The sequence below is a fragment of the Uranotaenia lowii genome, chromosome 1, assembly GCF_029784155.1.
Source record: "Uranotaenia lowii strain MFRU-FL chromosome 1, ASM2978415v1, whole genome shotgun sequence".
Taxonomy (NCBI): domain Eukaryota; kingdom Metazoa; phylum Arthropoda; class Insecta; order Diptera; family Culicidae; genus Uranotaenia; species Uranotaenia lowii.
Window position 1 is genome coordinate 208,944,812 of NC_073691.1, and position 20,400 is coordinate 208,965,211.

Sequence of the window (20,400 nt, forward strand, 5' to 3'; positions counted from 1 at the left end):
GGTCAGTACTTTTGTACTTTTAGCAGTTTTTTAATCACCAATTTAATTTCCTATATTCTAAATAATGGAAATTTTAATGCAATTGACGATAGACCTAGATTTAAGTTCATATCTTGTGTATAATCTGTGAAAATTTTCATAATATTTGATGTACTTGGTATCCCCTAATGGGACGCCTGATGTACGGTCTTTGAAAAGAAGGACTTTTGTACTTTTAGCAGTTTTTTAATAACCAGTTTAATTTCCTATATTCTAAATGATGGAAATTTTAGTGCAATTGACGAAAGACCTAGATTTAAGTTCATATCTTGTGTATAATCTGTGAAAATTTTCATAATATTTGATGTACTTGGTATTCCATAATGCGACGCCTGATGTACGGTCTTTGAAAAGAAGGAACTCATTTTCAATGGAACTCAATACATATGTACTGTCTGGGAGGGGGAGAAAAGGAAAACTCAAATGTGACAGGCAGGCAGCCTATGCCCATATCGCGAGTGAAAGCAAAACAATTTCGTTCTCGGGTTCATTGCAATTGCAAATTTTGATACGAAAAATAGAAACAAAAGTTGTGATTATTAATTAATTTGTATGCTAATGGATGTGTACGCCGTCTGTCGGATGTGCATATCCGCAAAATTGCGATTGCGATCAATTTTTCTCGAATACAACGATAGCAACATGATGCAGATCATAACCGATGTTCTCCGTTTGGAGATATCCGAAGACGATGGACTGCCACCGAACGTATGTAAACCGTGTGCTACAACTATCCTCAAAATGGGAGACACCATCGAAGCCTTCCGGCAAAACGACCAGAAGTTGAGGGAACTTATTCTTAAAGGTGAAACAATCGTCATATGTGAGAAGAGTGATGTTTGCGATGGTATTAAAGAAAGCGAGGTCGAGTTGGATGTTGGGAACGTGGACAACGACGAACAGATGATAACAATGGAACTAGCGACAGTGTAAGTACCACAGTGCAATGTTAAAGCACTGACCACAGTTAAAGATTGACGCACTAGTTTATTAATTAACCCTTTTTTCTCAACAAACAGCGACGTAGATTGTTTGATCAAAGACGAGCCCGAAGATATTATCGAAACAGCAAAGGAAATTCGTGAGCAAATAGACGATACAAACGACTCAAGTGAACTGCCAATAGAGGAAGAATACCTTGAAGATGATGATGATGATGATCAATTTATCCCTCAAAACACGGTGATACCGAAGAAGCCGAAAATAATCAAAAAGAAACGAGCTCGTGATCCTGAACGGATGTCACGCAATCAATTGAAACATCTTCCTGGAAGACCGAGGCTACACGATCACATCTGTTACATTTGTAATAGCGAACCTTTAGGATCGGCCAAAAACCTGCTAGATCATCTAACCATTCAGCACCAAGGTATATTTCCATACACTTGTTCCGACTGCGTTATGGAAACGATCGTGCTTAAAAATGCCCGTTCCTTGAATAACCATAAGAAGATGCACGCTCAGCCTCTCAAGTGTTCGTACTGCGATCGAAGATACTGCGACAATGCCGCCCGGGAGCTGCACGTGCAGTCGTACCACATGGGCGAAGGAGCACCCTGTCCATCTCCGTGCGACCTGTGTGGCAAAGTGTGCAAATCTCAAACGGCACTCAAAAATCACCTACGAGAGCATAAGACTCAACTTAAGTAAGTATGCTTTAAACATGTGTCTAAAGCATTTAATAAATATTTAATATTTTTGGTAGAGGTTTTTCAAATTGAACGACTGTAGTTTTTTTATTTTAAGTATATCAGATATATATAATAAAATCTAATTTAGAATTCGAGACATACATACCTATAAAAAAAAAATACACAGGGGGACTTCCACAATCCACAATGTAAAAATATATTAAGAGCATTCAATGGATTATAGAAGAGCAAGATTCATGAAGCTGATAACTCAGTAGATGCGAAATATTCATTATACAACAATCCGATCCCACAGGTGTCCTCAGTGTGACAAAATTTTTCATAAGCCCAGCTTATTGAAAAGACATTTTGGCCGCATCCACGAACCTCGGACGAACACTTACACTTGTGAAATTTGTCACGCAGTTCTGGCGTCGATGGAAGGCTACAACAACCACTTAAAGATCCACGGCGAAAAGGAATATGAATGCGACATCTGTCATATCAAGTTCCACAACATAGGAAATCTATGTGCTCACCGGAAGGTGCACGTGAAAAATGCAAACTACCAACCACCGAAGCGAGATTGGAACAATCACTACACCGTGAGTCACGAAACCAATGGAAGTCGAACTTTTACCTGCAATCACTGCGGTAAAAAGGCGGCATGTTCGACAAATCTTTTCGTGTCGCATATCAAAACACACTTTAAAACATTCACCTGCGAGGTGTGTGGAATGAAATTTTCCACAAACAACTATCTGCAAGGGCACATGGTAGTTCACACTAAGGAAAGAAACTATCATTGTGAGCTTTGTGGAAAGCATTATCCGTGTCAGTCAAATCTCAATCGCCACATCAGAACTGTACATCATTCCAAAGGGGTTAATGTGAAACCTGTAATTAGACATCAATAGGGTTTTATGCGTCGTGTAAAAATAATCTGAAAATGATAATAGATTGTTTTTTTTTCTAACAGAAAAGAAATTTCCATTTTTAGAATAACGTTTCGTGTTAATTCCGATGTCAAGTCTACTTATTTGAATTGTTATTTTGCTTTACAATTTTCAGGTGCCCTAGCTGCGACAAAATGTTTCCAAAGCCAAGCAAACTGAAACTGCACATCACCCGCGTACACGACCAAAGTGACCGACACGAATGTGCCATCTGTGGAGCCGTTATCAAATCACTTGAGGGGTACAATATCCATTTGAAGCAACATGGTGAGAAACTCTACGAATGTGAGGTGTGTCAGACCAAATTTCATAGCATTGCGAACTTGATATCGCACAGAAAAATACACGAAAAGCACGATAATTACCGGAAGCCGAACGACTGGAAAGGTCATTATACGGTAAAGTTCGATGAGAGCGGAAAACGCACTAACACGTGTAAAGTTTGCAACAAATCCTTTACCAGTTCGGTGAGCGCCATCGTCAGCCATATCAAGAAGCACTTCAAAACAATTCAGTGTGAGTTGTGCGAGTTTAAGTGCTGTACCCAGCAGAGGTTGAAAGTACACATGGTTGTTCATACCAAGGAAAAAAACTTTGCTTGTGAGTTTTGCGGGAAGACCTACCCAACCCGTACTAATTTACGGCGACATTTAAAAAACACTCATCTGCCGAAAGAAGTTGCTAGTGGGACAGTAGCGCTACCATCGGCCCCGCTTAATGGACCCGACATCGTTGAAATAAGCATACAATTGCCGGGGTATTAATTTGGGGTTTTGAGTGATGGCATTGAAATTATTATTAAACGTAAAATAAACGCTTCAATTCGAGGATAAAATTAAATTCTATTTCCTTCAAATTCTGTTTAATGACATTTACATCTCTTGTCCAAAGATGATACACTCATGTGTTATAACTTTTTATATTTAGGTAATACTGTAGTAGTAGGTAGTTAAACTGTTACAGAAAGTTCTGTTAAAAATTAAATTTTTATAACTATTTTTTATGGCTCTGGTTTAAATTACATTTGCTTGAAATTTAAATTGAGTTGGAAGTTACTGAACAAAATATCTAATAGGTACTACTAAACTAAAATACTAAATGATGGTTCAGAAAAATTTATTGTAATCCGAAGCAATAAAGCGTTCCAGTGCGAATCCCTTATATTTTTTGCAAAAAACGATCTGACTCGATAAACTTCGTTTTGCCCTGAATTCAATAAATCTTAATAAACTTTTTTTTTAAAGCCTTAACGTCCTCCCTGCCACCACTTTAAGAGCTAAAAAGGTCTTTTAAAACCATATTTTTCCTCGATATATAAAAAAAATTGCTTATGTACCGAGTTTCATTAAATTCACTAGCAAAATGATTGATTTCAAATCAAACATATTTCATTTTTTTGTATGAAGACCTCCAATAATTTTGATGATTCGAATGTAAGTTTTACTCTTTGATAGTGGAAAGGGGTTTTCAATAAATTATCTCATTATGTTAGAACTTGTCTCGTAGGCAGAAATGCCAAAGTGCCTGAATTATTCAGGTTTTGCCTGAGTATTCGAAGTCTCCATGACAACCTGGATAGCCATAGTTTTTCTCGGATTTTTGAAGATAAACATAATTTTCCTTGATTTTTGTGAATGTGATAGAAATGGACGTCACGGAAATGCTGTAGATACCATTGGCGGAAATCAAAATGTGGAATGACTGACATCAAACTGAGAATGCCTTATAAGGTACACCGGGGCAAGTGCAAACTCGGGGCAAGTGCAAACGTTCGTCTTTTCTCTGTTACAAAAAAAGTAAAAAATATTTCTTCTTCTAGAAATTGTTATTTAGCCCCAAACAAACAATCTGACATAGATAAACTAAACTTTCTTTAAATTTTTCACTTAAAACACGGCACTGTTTGATCACACACGAATTCAAGTTCGTACTAGACATGAACAGTGTGTTTTTGTTTTGCATATTTTGGCTACAAAAAAAAGGCATTCAAATCCGAATTTTCGTTAAAAGGTGAGTGTTTGAGACTGATATTCAAGTGAAAGCAGAAAATTTTTGATAAATTTTCATTACACCCCGAATTTGTGAAAATAATATTCGCTCTTGTCAACCCACACTGTGGGGCAAGTGCAAACGACACTACCGGGGTAAGTGCAAACGCACCTTTAAGCCATGCAACATCAGCCATTTCAGAAAATTCATCACCAAAATGGTTCAGCATTATATTCAAATGGTCAGAAGGGGTATCCAAAGTGTTGTATCTGAAGCGGATGTTCGAAATTCCTTAATGCATTAGTAAATGAAGGTCTTTTGCTTAAAACAACAGTCACCAAAAATGGAGTTCCAAAAAGTTATCAATATTGCGAGAAAACAGCAAACATATTAATCAAAGTTGATAAAACGTACCGGAACATGTATTCAATTCATTTTAAGACCGATACACTGACTCGTCTGTGAATTAGTTTGGAAAAAGTATTGCGTTTGCACTTGCCCCCATAAACGGGGCAAGTGCAAATTTTGAAATTTTTTCACAAAAGCACCGTTACTTTTTACCAACATTTTTTAATTTTTCACTACCAATGGGAATTTGTTGAGAACTATTTTAGTGATACAACGAACGATAATTGATAATTTTTGAACATATACATATTTTTCTAGGACATGTGAAAATTGAACTATGGTGAAAACCGTTTGCACTTGCCCCGGTGTACCTTACATAAAACAATAGTTTTTTTGATTTGTTTGGTTCCGGCATGAAATTTTGTCTTAAACGATTACAACTCTTCAAAAACTGCTCAGTTTTTTTTTGTCGAAACGTTAAAAAAATGCTGCAACGAATTTCTATTAGCCTCACCACAACCGGAATCGCAGTTCCAGTTGCTGAGTGTGGTCGAGGCTTACACATTTGCTCTCGACTCTCCCAAACGATGTGGGAAGTGGGAGCTCAACGAAATAACATAGCCATCGCATGGTGTGGGTGGAGGGTGAGGTGCGGGTTATCGTCTTCATTCGACAGCACTGCGTCAAGCTTACTGCTAGTTATCATTTCTGTCTTCAGTAAGTTTTCTAAACAAAACACAACAACCTAGTTCTCTAAATTGACTCTATTTTGTAAAATGAATGTGTATGCCGTCTGTCGGATGTGCATATCCGAAAAACTACGATTGCGGTCAATTTTCCTTGAGTACGGTCATTGCAACATGGTAAAAATTATCTCTGAAGTTCTGCACCTAAACATCTCCGACGACGATGGTTTGCCTTCTAACATCTGTAAGCCCTGTGCCAACACACTGCTCAAGATGCAGAATACCATAGACACGTTTCGACAGAACGATCAGAAGCTCAGGACCCTGATCTTTAGTAACGATGCCGGTAACGAAATAATCGAAGGATGTCAAAATAATTCTAATCTAGATTCGGAACTGATAAAGATGCCAGCTGCAGAGTAAGTTTGTTTGTTTTTTTCACGGTTTGCAAACTGCAATAATTTATTATTTCTACAATTTTTACAGACACTTAAATATGGTAATCAAGGAAGAATCCATTGATATTTTGGATGTTGCTCCGCCGAACAATGAGTTTGTATTGTGTGACGATGCGAAGGATGAACCAAACACTGCTGAAGCTGAAGCAATCACGGAAGAATTACTTCAGCCTCAATCACCACGAATAGCAGTCAAAAAAAGGCGAGCTCACGACCCAGAAAAAATGTCACGGAAGCAGCTGAAAAATCTTCCAGGAAGGCCACGCCTGCACGATCACAAGTGCTACATATGTAACGTCGATCCGTTCGATTCCTCTAAGGCTCTGCTAGATCATCTGACCACTCATCAGGAAATGGTTCCCTCAACGTGTACGAGCTGTGTAATGGAAACGGTGGTCCTAAAAAATGCTCGCGCCCTCAACAACCACAAGAAGATGCACGCACAACCCCTCAAATGTGCGTACTGCGATCGGCGATACTGTGATAACACCGCTCGGGACATCCACGTGCAATCGTATCACATGGGTGAGGGGGCACCCTGTCCTTCACCGTGTGACGAGTGCGGAAAAATATGCCGATCCCAACTGGCGCTCAAAAATCATCTTCGAGAGCATAAAACGCATCTCCCGTAAGTGTTATATACGTTATATACCTACCTATTATTTTAAAAAGGTGCGCAATTAATATCGTATTTGTTCTCATCATGAGTCAAACCAGTTGTGCACTAACTACTGTCTTCTAAAAAAAACGCTTTGACAGCACTTAGTGCCCAACTGGTTGTCAATAGTTTACTCCAGCATAAAAGTTGGTCGATTTCGGCGTTTCCAAAACGTCATAGGAGAAGACATATACAAAAAAATATCGATCGACTGATACATACCCTTAAAAAGAATTTACGAACGCCATGTTAATCATCAGAGCGATCTGTTTACCATGTGTTCTTGGCGTTTTGGAAATTTCGAAATCGACAAACACTTACTGCTGGATCTCGAACCTTCTATTGAAAATCAGCGGAAACTTTGTTGTACACCTAATATTTACCTATAATGTTCATCAAAACCGTATCCGGTTTTCATTGATCCTGGGCTCGATTTAAAAGAACAACAACATTCATACACTTTCAGGTGCCCCAAATGTGAAAAGGTTTTTCACAAGCCCAGCAAACTGAAGATGCACATAGCTCGGGCGCACGAAAACAAGGATCGATACAAATGCGAAATTTGTGATTCCGTGATCACCTCCCTCGAAGGTTATAATATTCACCTGAAAAAGCATGGCGAACGGCAGTATGAATGTGAAGTCTGTCACGCCAAATTTCATAGTGTAGCGAACCTTTGCACTCATAAAAAGATTCACGAAAAAAACGACAACTATCGGAGACCTAAAGACTGGAAGGATCAATACACTGTAAGTTACGACGAAGACAAAACTCGCTACCTTCGATGTCATCATTGTGGCAAAACCGCGGCTTGCACAGCTAGTGCTATGGTCATGCACATAAAGAAACATTTCAAGACTATCGAATGTGAATTGTGTGGGGTAAAATTCTCCACCAAAGAGAAGATTCGGGTACATATGTCGGTGCACACCAAGGAGCGTAATTTTCGGTGTGAGTTTTGCGGGAAGGACTATCTATGTCGGTCCAATCTGAAACGGCATATCCGGACGGCGCATCAATCGAAGGAGTATATGTAGATTTCTATGGAATCATTCAACGCTGCGAATAGGTGACACTTCGTGAAGATGACTTGTTTGTGGAGCAATCACTAGCATATTTTATGTTTTCCCATGTATGCTAAATGAATGAACTTAACTTTTCTCCAAATAGATTATTTGAACATCCTATGACATATACCTTTTTTGTGAAGAAAGCCACGTGATAACTTCTCGCGGACTCGCGGACATCGGCTCAGGAGACTAACAGACTTGCCAACTGAGCTATATCACAAGCCCTTGGCGATATTAGATGTTTATTAAATTTACTATTATGTACTTGTACTATTTTTTCTTCTTTAAAAACTGATTTTCAAAACTTTTTTTTAGAAAAACTTGTACTGTACGATCAACGTTGCGTACATCGACACTAAAGTACTAAAAAAAACAAAAACATTAGTGTACGATAAGTTTTGCGGTTGACTTTATGTACGTCCTTGAGTTCTGTTTTCACATTTTTTAGCTTATAATTCAGTGCTGTAAAAGATTTCAAACAACTAAAATTCATCAAACATTACATTTGCAATAATGAAAACTAATAATTTTTTTAAATAACTCATTTCTTACACTATTCAAACAATTAAACTCTTGAAAAACAATTTTATTTTTATTCTTCATAAATTGCTTAGTTAGAGGTCATTAAAGTTATTTCTATGGACAAAAAAAAATCTTAACGAATTCATAGTTGTTGCAGAAGAAGGTTAATGCATGATTTATCGGTTGGTTGGTGAATGTTTAGTTTTATTAATGTAACCTTAATAGTACACCACCTTAATAAATATAGGTGTAAAATATTTGTTGGAGAGAACCTTCAAAAATCTTATCCCATGAATAAATCTTATCATCTATCTTTAGTTTTGCTCGTAAGAAGAGCTTGAATTCAATGAATCGTAGATTTTTTTCAACAAAAATAAATATCTTCAATGAAAATCTTAATCATATCACATTAAAGACCGCGAAAAAAAACCTAACAACGGAATTCCGAAAATTGTAATTGATGGTTTAGATCAAGCCAACCTACACTTTTCCATCACATTGCTCCCAAGCCTTCCAGCGTCGTAATGGTAGGCACTCATTTGCACGTGCTCGAGCACTCAGATAAGAAACCAGACTCACTTTTCGACAGGCCTAGCGAAAAGCTGACTCTCGCTTAGGAAAAAGGAAAATTCGTGGAAAACGTCAATAATTGGTTGATTTTCTTTCCTCATTCAGGCGAACTTTATGTCACAAAGATTGAGAAACAACTTTTTCATCTAAAATAAAGTTTTTAAAAGATGTTTCTGGTTCCTTATTGGACCGATCAACTGTCTGTTTGATTGCACTAAAGAATCCAACCGGAACTGCCAGGAAAACGAACAATTTGTAAGTCATATTGCGAGCTTTTCGACCCTTGCCTAAAAAAATCTATAAAAAAGTCATTTCTTCGAGGACATACGCAAATAATTGAACCAGACTGCGTGGGTGGACGTCAAGTTTATTGCAATGATGACATCACAAAACAAGTGAAACTTTATTCAGTTGGCTAACAAAGTGCTGTTTGAAATACATATAATTCGAAAAACCAAAAGAATCATGTCCTCCATTGGGATAGAAGTCAGCAAATGCGATACGCAGGATGAAATATTAGAACACGACGAGGCCAACTGCACGCCAATGACTCTGCTATCGGATAATGGACATCACCATCTGTTTCTATCAACTCGTAAACCAGTGTCTGACGATGAGTTTGATTTTGATTCAGCCTTCAGTTCCGAGTCAAATAATGTGTTTACTGATGAGGGAGTTGAAGGAGCCGATGGAGGACCTCATGAGGAAAGACTGAAATCTTTAGAGGATGAACACGAGGTACTGTCTTCGAACCTGATCGCACTAACATCGCACTTTGCACAGGTTCAATTGAGGTTACGCCAAATTGTTGAAGCACCACCGGAAGAACGTGATGGTTTGCTCAAAAACCTTGAGGAATTTGCCTTTCTAGGTATTCCAGAAATGCAGCAAAATCCGGTCAAGAAAAACATTCCTGAAATAGTCGCAAGTCTCGATCAAAGTCCGGAATCGGTGGAAAACCTTCGAGAGAAACAGCACGCCTTGATTGATCAACTCAAACATCAATTGATGGACCTGGAGCATTATGCGTATGAATCCGGGGCCGGTATACTTCCACATACGATACTTCTTGAGAAACAGAAAGTCATCATAGATGAGATTAAGAACAAAATTAATCTCAACCTTAACGAACTAGATCTACCCCAGCTCACAACGGAAGATCTCCGAAGTCAGGTGGATTCCGCTCTAGATGAACAGCTTGTTAATCCATTGAAAATGAAGGAACAACTTGTATCGCAGCTCAAAACTCAGATACAAGATCTAGAACGGTTTATAAGTTTTCTGCAAACCAACGAGAAGGCAGAAATCAAAAAACGTTTTCTAGAACAACAAGAGCTAGCCAAAGCTGAAGCAGCTGGTCGCGCTGAAGCTCAAGAACGTGCTAAAGTCAAACGATCTTTGGCCTATGGCAATCGCCACGAGAAGCCCTCTTCAAGTCGGGATGGTTCAGAGACAGCATCCAAGGAGACCTTCAATGCTAAAGCTTTAGGTTTGATGGACAGAGCAAGCACAATACTGCAGATGTTTGCACTATCGCAATTCAACTGTGGTAGCGATCGAAATCGTGAAAACTTCCAGTGCAATATGATGAAACAGTCCAAAGAAAATTGCTGGGGAGATACACGAGCCAAGCTTGAGATTGATATACAGGAGGTTATATCTTTTGCGATGGACATGCAAGACGATCTACAACTATCGGATACGGCCAGCGATAGTGGCGAATCACATGTACCTACAAACAGTCGGAAGAATTACGAATTGACCATGTTAGTTCGCAAACAATTGGCAAGAACTATTCAAGGTCTGATGCAACATGGCCTCAGAGGAATTTCTGAGAGTAGTGGAAGTCTGGTACCGTTTATCTCCGGATGTTTTTCGGGAGGAAACTATCGTCAGCAACCCCAACCAACAGTCGGCGAAGATCGATTCTATCGAAGCGAAACAAGAAGAAAAAGCACCGGTGGCATCGCTAGAACTGCAACTACGCCTCCGAAACGTCAAAATAACTCGGTTGTGACAGACGATGAGATAACCATCGAAGAGAACCTATTCATGCAGCTGGACGATGACGATGACGAGGAAGTTGCATATTACGATGGCAGCGATGAGACTGAGATGCACGCCTGGGAACTGTTACTTATTTATTACAATATCAAAAATGGAGATCGGTACAATTCAACTCCAGCTAGGAAACTCTCGGAAAGCTTCAACCTCGACCTGGTGGATGGAAGACCCCAATCGAACAAGCAGGTAAGTTCATCCGTAGATCTCTGTTTTTTGGCTCAAATCGATAAGAAGTATACGGTGCATTGCACCCAGTATTAATGAGTTGAGCAGTAGACTGAGTCGATATGGGGTCATTTTTGAATGTTTCAAACCCTGGGGTCTAAAAAGTTTCTTTTTTGTTCAAAGTTCATCCATGATTTTTTCCAGAATTTTTAAGTAACATTTACAAGAGCAAATTTGAGCTTTTAGGTTCGTATGGGAAATTTGAGTATTTTGTACTGAAAAATCAACATCGTTTTTGCTTCTCCTGTGGAACCGAGTCTTCTAGAAGTTTTTGTGCCAATTTATAAATTCTCCAAAGGACATTTTCCGCTGAATAACTTTGTCGAAGACCGTAACTTCGTATCTTATTAGACAAAAAAGTTATAAGGTGTTTAAAAGGGGTATGTGTTTTGGCATTGATAAACAATAAAATCAATTGACACCCCTGCTGGGTGCCTAGCGAGGTATTGCATTCAGACTTGTAAACCATCGACATTTTCTCTGACAGTCGCACAGCCTGCTACTATCAGTTTCATTGTTCGTGCCATCAAACGAATGCGACCGAAAACTTGCCGAACAGTCGACTACCATCAAACGAAACGACATTCATTCTTCTTTGTGTGATTATCGAACGAAATTTAGTGTCTTGGTACACGAGAGGGATAATTTGATGGTCAAACGACCATAATTCCCGACAGTTTACGACATCGCCTATCTCTTTCACGCAGCAGAACTTACAGACTCAATAAGCAAATGCAATCTTTTCTATTCACTCCATCCTGTTGAAAAAAAAATTCGCCACTCTGCAGCGCCGGGTGATGTTTGGATGTGTTGGTCGAACAATGTGGAATGATTATCTCGATTATCTACGCAAGAGGGATGAAAGTCAAACGACTAACCACACCAAAGATCAAAACTTCATTTGACATTTTTTTGCTCTCCGATCAAACGATTGCGCTCTCCACGATTGTCACGAACGATGTGTGGTGGTTGTCTCCAGAAAAATTCAAACGATGGTGACCACTTACAAGCCTGATTGCATTACTACTTTTCATGCAATAATTTACGGATCACAAGCATTGATCCTTTGATAAATTTATAAATAGGCACAAAAACTTCTAGCAGCTCGGTTTCACAGGAGAAACAAAAATTATGTTGATTCTTCAGTACAAAATATTCAATTTTCCCATACAAACTTAAAAGTCTGAATTTACTCAGGAAAATTTTACTTCAAAATTCTGCAAAAATCATCGATGAGTTTTAAATCGAAACAAAGCTTTTAAGGCCCCAGGGTTTGAGAAATTCTAAAATGACCCCAAATCGACTCGGTCTATTGAGCAGTTCGACTTACTATGTATTTATTTTATTTACATAGTATTTCGTCTCACTACATAACTTCGACTTACATACCCGGTGATGTAGAAACAGACTGTGAATCTTCAAAATTCTTATCTATATATATAAAAAGTAAATTCCGTTTGTTTGTTCGTTTGTATGTTTGTCTTCAATAGGCTCAGCTGCCTTAAGAGCTAGAGAGCTGAAATTTGGCATGGGTGCTCATTAGGGCCAGGAATGATGAAAAATGTTTTTAGATTTTCGGATGACCCCTTTTGAAGGCGGTCGTCCATACAACAACGGTTTTATTCCCCCGAACCAAAAGTCATGGCACCCATTTTGTGGACCGACGTTCGTTTCCGTTCGTTTTGTTGGCGGGATTATTTTCACCATCACTATGGGCAGGCTATTAGAAACGACCATCCAGAGCTCACATGTACTGGATAGCAAATCAAAGCTTGCTGAGCATTAAAAATTTGAAAGTGAAAGTGGCTTTCAAAGTACTCTTTGCCGCCGCTGGTCGGCTTTGGGGGTCAACCATTTTCATATTTTTGGAATTCCTCATAAGAAAAAAAAATCAGATTCAGAGTTTATGCAGTTGAAAACATGCAAAGTTTTTTTTTAAATGTCTTTATTCTAGAGATTTTCAGCTTTCAGCTGGTTCATCTCCATGCAAAGTGAGTTTTCAACATGCTTAACAAAATCATCCATATTGAAAAGTGGGATAATCTTCAACAGATATTTTCATTAAATAAGGGATAGAAAAGATAAAAAAGCAGTTAAATGTTTTGAAGATAAAACTATTAGGCCAAATCTATTCAAGCTTCCTAAGAAATGATGTTTGTCACTATTAAGTTTTCAATGTCTTAGTCATCTTGCCGTTTTTATACATCGGATTGGGTTGTAAATTGGCCGATAGGGGTTATTTGGGACAAACAATTGAATTCACTTATCCAAATTAAAGTCAGGGGTCGGTCTAAGAGGTCGTTCATATTTACTATTCACTGATTTTGCGATATTGTCGTTATTATACACCTATTTAAAAGAAATTGGTACACGATAGTTTTGAGGGACGATGAATCGATTTCAGGTATTGAATTCAGCGTAAGGGGCCGGCAATGGGGTCGTCCATATTAACCTTACAATATTTGAAATATCGTCATTATTATACATCGGATTGGGATGAAAATTTGCACACGGTAGTTTTCAGAGACGGACAATCGACTTCAGATATCAAAGATTGTATAAGAAGCCACCAAAAGAAGTTTAACTTTTTGGCAATAATTGCGTTGTTATGCGACGATCGACTCGAAATTTTTAGACGGGGTTTTTTTTGGCACGGACAATCAATTCCTGATTTCTAATGAAGTAGCAGACGACAGAAGAGGTGTTCGTTCAATATTTTTGCAATTATAACTTAACAATTAATTCGGAAATGCATCTGGAAAATATTTGGCTATTGACTTTCATACAAACTGTTCATAACATATTCCAAGTTGAAAGCGAAACGGAGTTCGTATGGGGACAGCTAGTTTATCAATAAAGTTGATAAAGCGTTGAAGCAAAAACATCTCCACCAAACACATTTGCCGAAATACGATAAAGAAATAGGGGGAAATTGTCCGCTACCGGACACTTAAGGTTTTTTTTCCTTTAAGGCCCATTTAAACTTCACGTGAAAATGAGCCTGAAAAATCTTATTTCGTCAATAACTCAACAACGCAACGAACCTTCTGACATAGCGGAATCGATGGGGAACTGTTGAAAGCTGAAATTCCAGTAGAACTCCTTCCTTAAAACCTGATAGAACTGTTTTTATTCCGATTCCCCCGCCATGATGAAATTTTCGCGGTGAAATCCGGGGTAATCGAGATAAAAACAGTTTTAGAAGGTTTTAAGGAACAAGCCCTTCTATCATCCCCCATCGATTCCACCATGTTACACAAGCTAGTTGTGTCGCGTTTTTGTTATTGAGTTATTGATAAAATAAGATTTTTTCACGTTAATTTTAACGTGAAGTGTAAATGGGCCTTTACTGATTAAAAATGTAACAAATAAGGCCTAGTACTCGATGGAAAAGCATATTTTTTTTGTGAATAATTTTTGATTGCATGGATGGAATCAAATGAAGTTTTCAGCGAAATTAGTTAGTAATGTAATGCTTCCATGTGGCAATTTCGTGACAATCTGTGAGGCGGTTTTTGAGATAGCTCCCGAAAGGAACTTGCTCAACAAATTTCTTTCCAATTACCTATGCAAAGTAAAGAAATCATTCGGCTTAATTTGAATTAATAACACGAAAAACACCATAGAAGGTGCCTAAAAATTGACCGCACAGTACAAGATTTTCGTAGATAAAAACGTTGATTAAACGCCCCATAAATGAGCAAGTGTAATTATTAAAAAATAAGAAAAGTTCCGTTACTGTTACTTTAATTTGTCGGCCTTAGCGGTGAAAAGTGATGTCCTTTTTAGTAGGGACATCTAAAGATTATGAAAGATTTTTTATATAGGTGGATAGAAGGTTAGATGAAATGAAGGATGTTGAAAATGAGCGGGTAGAATTTATTTAGAAGTATATCATCACAGGCCGAGGCATAGTAGTAGGCCCGTGAGGAACAAAAATTTAATATGTGATGATATACTTCTAAATAAATTCTACCCGCTCATTTTCAACATCTTTCATTTCATCTAACCTTCTATCCACCTATATAAAAAATCTTTCATAATCTTTAGATGTCCCTACTAAAAAGGACATCACTTTTCACTGCTAAGGCCGACAAATTAAAGTAACATACAAACATTACGGTGGTTAATCTCTTCATTAAATTAAGTTCCGTTACTGTTTGCCAATATTTTTGAAACTTTTTTTTTCAACAATAATTTGTTATGAACTAATTTAACTGTCCCAAGAACGATAACCGATGATTTTTGAAGAAATATTTATTTGTCTAGAAAATATAACAGTTGAACTAAGCTGAGATCCATTTCCACTTGACCCGGTGTACCTTATACTGGAGACTATGACTTGTAGCTTTGTAGGTTTCCTTCGAAAAGTAACTTATCCTCTTCCATTTCTACCGTTTGCAGAGTTTATTGAGTGCCATCGGGACTATCATTGCTTTGCATAGACCATACAAAAGAAGTTATAATTCACAGTTCAAGGCTTTTATCTGCGCCGCTTTAAAGTAAGTATCATAAAACTGCTGCAGCTGTGTGATTGCAACTGTTTAAGTTCATAAAAAAGTTTGATTATAATTATTTTTTAATTTTCAGCGCCCAGAAGTTAACACAGTGGTTACACCTGATTTACCAATGCAAGGAACTTGTGACGTCGTACTACGCGAGCTGGAGCTACGTGGCCAATACAGGATTCCGCGACGCACTGAAATCGCTCGATCGGTTAACCCAGTATCGATTCGACCTACCGGTGGATTTGTCGATTCGACAATTCAAAAACATCAAGGACGTTTTCATGTAGACATGTGACGATAAACTTGCTATTTTTTTCCTCTCTTTCAAATCCCACTCTGCACCAGTTAGATAATCTGTAACGACTACACCGAGATTCAATGCTTATACCATAAAGAACTGATTCTGAGCGTAAAACCCGGAAACAATGCACATATTGACTAAAAATAACTAATCATACACCAACATTCCGTTATTTAATGATTGAAAAGATTTTCTAGTCAAAAGTAACAATATATTTTCCCCTCCTAACTAAGCGGTATTTTCATCATCAACTCACAATCAGTCATGGACAAATAATGCTTATTCTTGCATACAGTATTTTGAAAACGATCTTAAATTTTTTAAACTTAAAACATTTAAAAAAATCCTTAACAAGGTATATATTTATTTCATAGCATCTTAGCGCAGGTTAAATAAATTGTGGTTATGTCAGTTTAATGAACACAATCTGACAAATTAGGTTTATCTCGAAAAAGCTGTTCTTTAAAACGTGCCATGAAAAGGATATCTTGTGGTTTAATTAACTTGGTAGTGTATTTTTTTATTTTGAGTTGTAATATATATGTCAAGTAGAATTCTAAATTATCTCAATAGGGTTTTTCTTTGTTTAATTCTAGATTTGGCTTACTCATTTATTCAAAAGCGTATTTTAGCGTTTTTTTAGAAAGAATTTATTTCTAAACAGTTCAAAGAATAAAAAACTGTTGAATGATCAAAACAATATTAACAAATAAAAAAAACCACAAATATGGCGATACACACTTTTAGTATATTTATATACATACATATATGTAAGAAGTAAACGTGCTTTCACAGGGAAGAGTGTATTATCTATAATAGCAAATAAATATTCAAAGGTCATGCATAATAATGTTGCAACTACATATCAGGCATATTTTTCCAAATATCTGTTGAAAATGGGTTTCGATTTTGAACTTGTTACCACTTACTCAAGTATAGGAAACGATGGTTCAATAAAATCGAAACTCAATTTTCGACAGTTGAGATCATTCAAAAATAATGCTTGATTTCAACTAAATAAATGCAGTAAATATTGACAAGTCATTCAATAATAAATGAACAATAGGAAAGTGGTGCGCATAAAGACGAAACATTATAGAGAAAGACATGACATTACACGAATACGGTGCAAATAAGCAAGGAAAGACCTAAAATAATCTGTTCAAAGCTATACCATATTTGTTATGTTTATTGATCTAGATTTGTTAGCATTTGTCGAGGGTAGCAGGAGAATCTGTTTCTAGCCGACGATATATTAAAAATATATATAAAAAAATAGCTATAAGTTTCAGATGAATAAAGCAAAACACAACCAAAAATAAGTTTTATATTCTTTGGTGAAGAAATTTCTATGAAATTTTGTAAGATTTGTTTGGAAAGTTGTTATTTTGGATTTTGGAGTACTTTTTGGATTTTAAAAGTACTTTTTTTTGTTTTCAAGAACCCCGCACGTGTTGAATTCTTGTAGGTAAACCAGCATTTCTTCTTATGCAAAAAATGCGAAGAATCGAATGGACTAAAACGTTTTTAGATCGGGTTGCTCTGAAAGCCTCATTTCACCATATACTCGGTTTGAAAGATCTTGACGAGAACCGGCGGCGAATGATCAGCGGAAGTAGTGCCTAAATACTATGGGCTCCACAAGCAACTGCAGTCGAGAAGACTTAGCCCTCGCACGAAGTGTAACCTGTAAACAGGGATGCCAGGTGTTGAGGATGAAAAATCTGGGCAATTTTGAAAAAAAGTCTGTGTGTGTCTGTGCATAAGGAAAATCAAAAATTTGGTACTAAACAAGAAATTAAATTTGGCGAATCGTGTGAGCGGGGGGGTGTTTGTATTATGGTGTTCGGGTTATTTTCGAGTTAATAACTAAATAACAAACACAGTTTCCTACCACGTACCATGCCGATCTTATTTAAAAAACAAAATGATTGGTGATACCATAGAATACAAGCCAGATTTTAGTCTGATCTGCCACTTACATATCAAATCTGATACATTAATATTGAATTTATCTGTCAATTTTGAAAGTCTGTAAAATCTGGGCACTCTCAGCAAAAATCTGGGCTAAATCTGTGTCTGACCAATATCTGGACGAAGGGTCAAAAGTCTTGGTTTTACAGACAAATCTGGGCACCTGGCAACCCAGCCTGTAAACGACGCTCATTAGACCGACTGTTCTCTACGAGCACGAGACATGTACACTAATTAGACTGAGTCGATTTGGGGTCATTTTTTAATTTCTTAAACCCTGAGGTTTAAAAAGCTTCGTTTTGGTCCAAAACTCATCCATGATTTTTTGTAGAATTTTTAAGTAACGTTTGCATGAGTAAATTTGAACTTTTAGGTTTGTATGGGAAAATTGAATATTTTGTACTTAAAAATCAACATCATTTTTGTTTCTTGTGTGGAACCGAGTCAGCTGACAGTTTTTGTGCCAATTTATAAAATTCCGAAAGGAAATTATCCGCTGAACAACTTTGTTGAAGACATTAACTTTGTATAAATTAAATTGACATCACTCCTGGAGTCGCGCGAAGTATAGCATGAAAAGTAGCCATGCAATACCTCGCCAGGCACCCAGCAGGGATGTCAATCGAATTTATTGTTTATCAATGCGAAAAGACCTACCTCTGCTAAATAGCTAATAACTTTTTTGCCTAATAAGATACGAAGTTACGGTCTTATACAAAGTTGTTCAGCGGAAAATTTCCTTTCGGAATTTTATAAATTGGCACAAAAACTGTCAGCTGACTCGGTTCCACAGAAGAAACAAAAATGATGTTGATTTTTCGGAACAAAATATTCAATTATCCCATACAAACCTAAAAGTTCAAATTTACTCATGTAAACGTTATTTAAAAATTCTGCAAAAAATCATGGATGAGTTTTGGACCAAGACGAAACTTTTTAGACCCCAGGGTTTGAGAAATTCGAAAATGACCCTAAATCGACTCAATCTAATGTACATATATTGCTCGAGGAGGACCTGCGTACACTCGGAATATTCGAGCGACGAGTGTTAAGAATCATATTTAGCAGCGTGCAGGAGAACGGAATCTGAAGGCGAACCACAAACTGGCGCGACTTTACGGCGAACCCAGTATCCAGAAGGTGGCGAAGGCTAGACAGATACACTGGGCAGGACATGTTGCGAGAATGCCGAACGACTGTCCTGCAAAACAGATGTTCGCTACGAATCCGGTAGGAACGAGCCGAGCTGGGACGCAACGAGCGAGGTGGTTAGACCGAGTGGAGCGTGATCTGGCGAATGATTTGATTTAAAGAAATTTTAACTTAAAGAAATGATTTCTTTGAATAAAAACTTCAGCCTTTGATTCAAAAAACATTTTGATTGGACTTGCAAGAAAAATTGAAAACCGAAAAAGGGAATCAAGTTTGACTGGTCGTGTGAAAATGTAGATCAGAGTTAGCTAAATTAGGAGGATTCAGGATGAAGTGTGCCGGTGCCGGCTGGGGTGCGAGTAACCTAAGCGGAGATCGGGTACCCAACCCCGGTGGATGCTTTGGTCGCATGCAGACTGAGAAGGTGGCCGCACGCGTCTGTTCCCCAGGTCAGGGGCGGCGTGCAACAACAACCGAGCGTCTGTTCTCCAGGTCAGGGGCGGCTTAAACAGCGTCTGTCTTGCAGCAAGCGGCTGAACTTATGAAATGCGGCTCCCGCCAGCTAAGTCCAAGATGGCAGCCCCATCGCGGGATAGGGACTTTAGGCTAACAACCTACTGCTCCCGATTCATAAACTTGTTACGGAATCCGAAAGAAATGACCGATCTGGAACTTTGGCGACGACTTTTATTTTATTTATTGTCTTCGAGAACAAATGTTTCGCACAGACTAATTATAATGATAGTTGCCTTAATCTATTTTTGTACACCTGTTTTGAGATTCCAAAATCGAAGATGCTAGCACATTGATTGAAGTAGCGGTTGCACGTGTCCAAAGGGTTGTAGAAACCATACGTAGTCCGATGACCGGGAATCCAGAGGAACTGCTGATGCCGGAGTGACCGTGTAGGGGCGAACAAACTAACATTTTGTAGGAGTTCGCTATGGTCGATGTTCCCGCTCAATATGTCGAATGTGAACAAACACTGTAAAAATTTTCTTCTCCGGGCAAGCGTATCTGTTGACGCGGCCCATAGTGGTCAGATGTCAAATCAAATAACCCATACTACAAAGGCAGGAACAGAGAGGAAATTGCTAAAATAAAAAAGAGAAGTAGGAAGAAGATTAAGGAAAGTTGTTGATGGAAAACCACCTGGTTAGGAATTTAGTTCCGCAAATATTCAGCACAAAATTATAACACGTTAGTTAAAATTCAAGGAAGTGCCCGTTTATTTAAGCCATACAATTGG

The 20,400-nt window shown here is 37.9% G+C and overlaps 4 protein-coding genes across 5 annotated transcripts in view; 3 read left to right on the forward strand and 1 right to left on the reverse strand.

Annotated features, from left to right (window-relative positions):
- The window catches only part of LOC129745982 (zinc finger and BTB domain-containing protein 41-like), a 45,232-nt gene that overhangs the window by 9,120 nt on the left and 15,712 nt on the right, over positions 1–20,400 (reverse strand). The window lies entirely within an intron of this gene.
- LOC129745929 (zinc finger protein 226-like) lies at positions 170–3,485 on the forward strand. Of its 2 annotated transcripts, none has more exons than XM_055739326.1 (3): positions 170–968; positions 1,059–1,685; positions 2,742–3,485. In XM_055739326.1, exons 1-3 carry the CDS (start codon positions 592–594, stop codon positions 3,388–3,390), a joined length of 1,653 nt encoding a protein of 550 aa, XP_055595301.1. In that variant the 5' UTR covers positions 170–591; the 3' UTR covers positions 3,391–3,485. The 2 variants fall into 2 exon arrangements, with proteins under 2 accessions (XP_055595301.1, XP_055595309.1); XM_055739334.1 differs by lacking the exon at positions 2,742–3,485 and adding an exon at positions 1,987–2,698.
- LOC129745943 (zinc finger protein 62 homolog) lies at positions 4,878–8,045 on the forward strand. Its single transcript, XM_055739345.1, has 3 exons — positions 4,878–6,068; positions 6,136–6,735; positions 7,232–8,045. The coding sequence occupies exons 1-3, from the start codon at positions 5,740–5,742 to the stop codon at positions 7,800–7,802; spliced, it is 1,500 nt and encodes a 499-aa protein (XP_055595320.1). The 5' UTR covers positions 4,878–5,739; the 3' UTR covers positions 7,803–8,045.
- LOC129745907 (RUN domain-containing protein 1-like) lies at positions 8,984–17,287 on the forward strand. The gene is made up of 4 exons (XM_055739289.1): positions 8,984–9,182; positions 9,249–11,177; positions 15,621–15,718; positions 15,807–17,287. Exons 2-4 carry the CDS (start codon positions 9,393–9,395, stop codon positions 16,009–16,011), a joined length of 2,088 nt encoding a protein of 695 aa, XP_055595264.1. The 5' UTR covers positions 8,984–9,182; positions 9,249–9,392; the 3' UTR covers positions 16,012–17,287.

What these genes read in the sequence shown, in the direction of transcription:
- LOC129745929 (XM_055739326.1), top strand. Translation starts at nt 592, where the DNA reads ATGCTAATGGATGTGTACGCCGTCTGTCGGATGTGCATATCCGCAAAA. An exon ending in ACAATGGAACTAGCGACAGT is followed by an intron (nt 969 to 1,058) that starts GTAAGTACCACA and finishes CTCAACAAACAG; the next exon opens with CGACGTAGATTGTTTGATCA. An exon ending in GAGCATAAGACTCAACTTAA is followed by an intron (nt 1,686 to 2,741) that starts GTAAGTATGCTT and finishes TACAATTTTCAG; the next exon opens with GTGCCCTAGCTGCGACAAAA.
- LOC129745907 (XM_055739289.1), top strand. Translation starts at nt 9,393, where the DNA reads ATGTCCTCCATTGGGATAGAAGTCAGCAAATGCGATACGCAGGATGAA. An exon ending in GACCCCAATCGAACAAGCAG is followed by an intron (nt 11,178 to 15,620) that starts GTAAGTTCATCC and finishes TACCGTTTGCAG; the next exon opens with AGTTTATTGAGTGCCATCGG. An exon ending in TTTATCTGCGCCGCTTTAAA is followed by an intron (nt 15,719 to 15,806) that starts GTAAGTATCATA and finishes TTTAATTTTCAG; the next exon opens with CGCCCAGAAGTTAACACAGT.
- LOC129745943 (XM_055739345.1), top strand. Translation starts at nt 5,740, where the DNA reads ATGAATGTGTATGCCGTCTGTCGGATGTGCATATCCGAAAAACTACGA. An exon ending in ATAAAGATGCCAGCTGCAGA is followed by an intron (nt 6,069 to 6,135) that starts GTAAGTTTGTTT and finishes CAATTTTTACAG; the next exon opens with ACACTTAAATATGGTAATCA. An exon ending in GAGCATAAAACGCATCTCCC is followed by an intron (nt 6,736 to 7,231) that starts GTAAGTGTTATA and finishes ATACACTTTCAG; the next exon opens with GTGCCCCAAATGTGAAAAGG.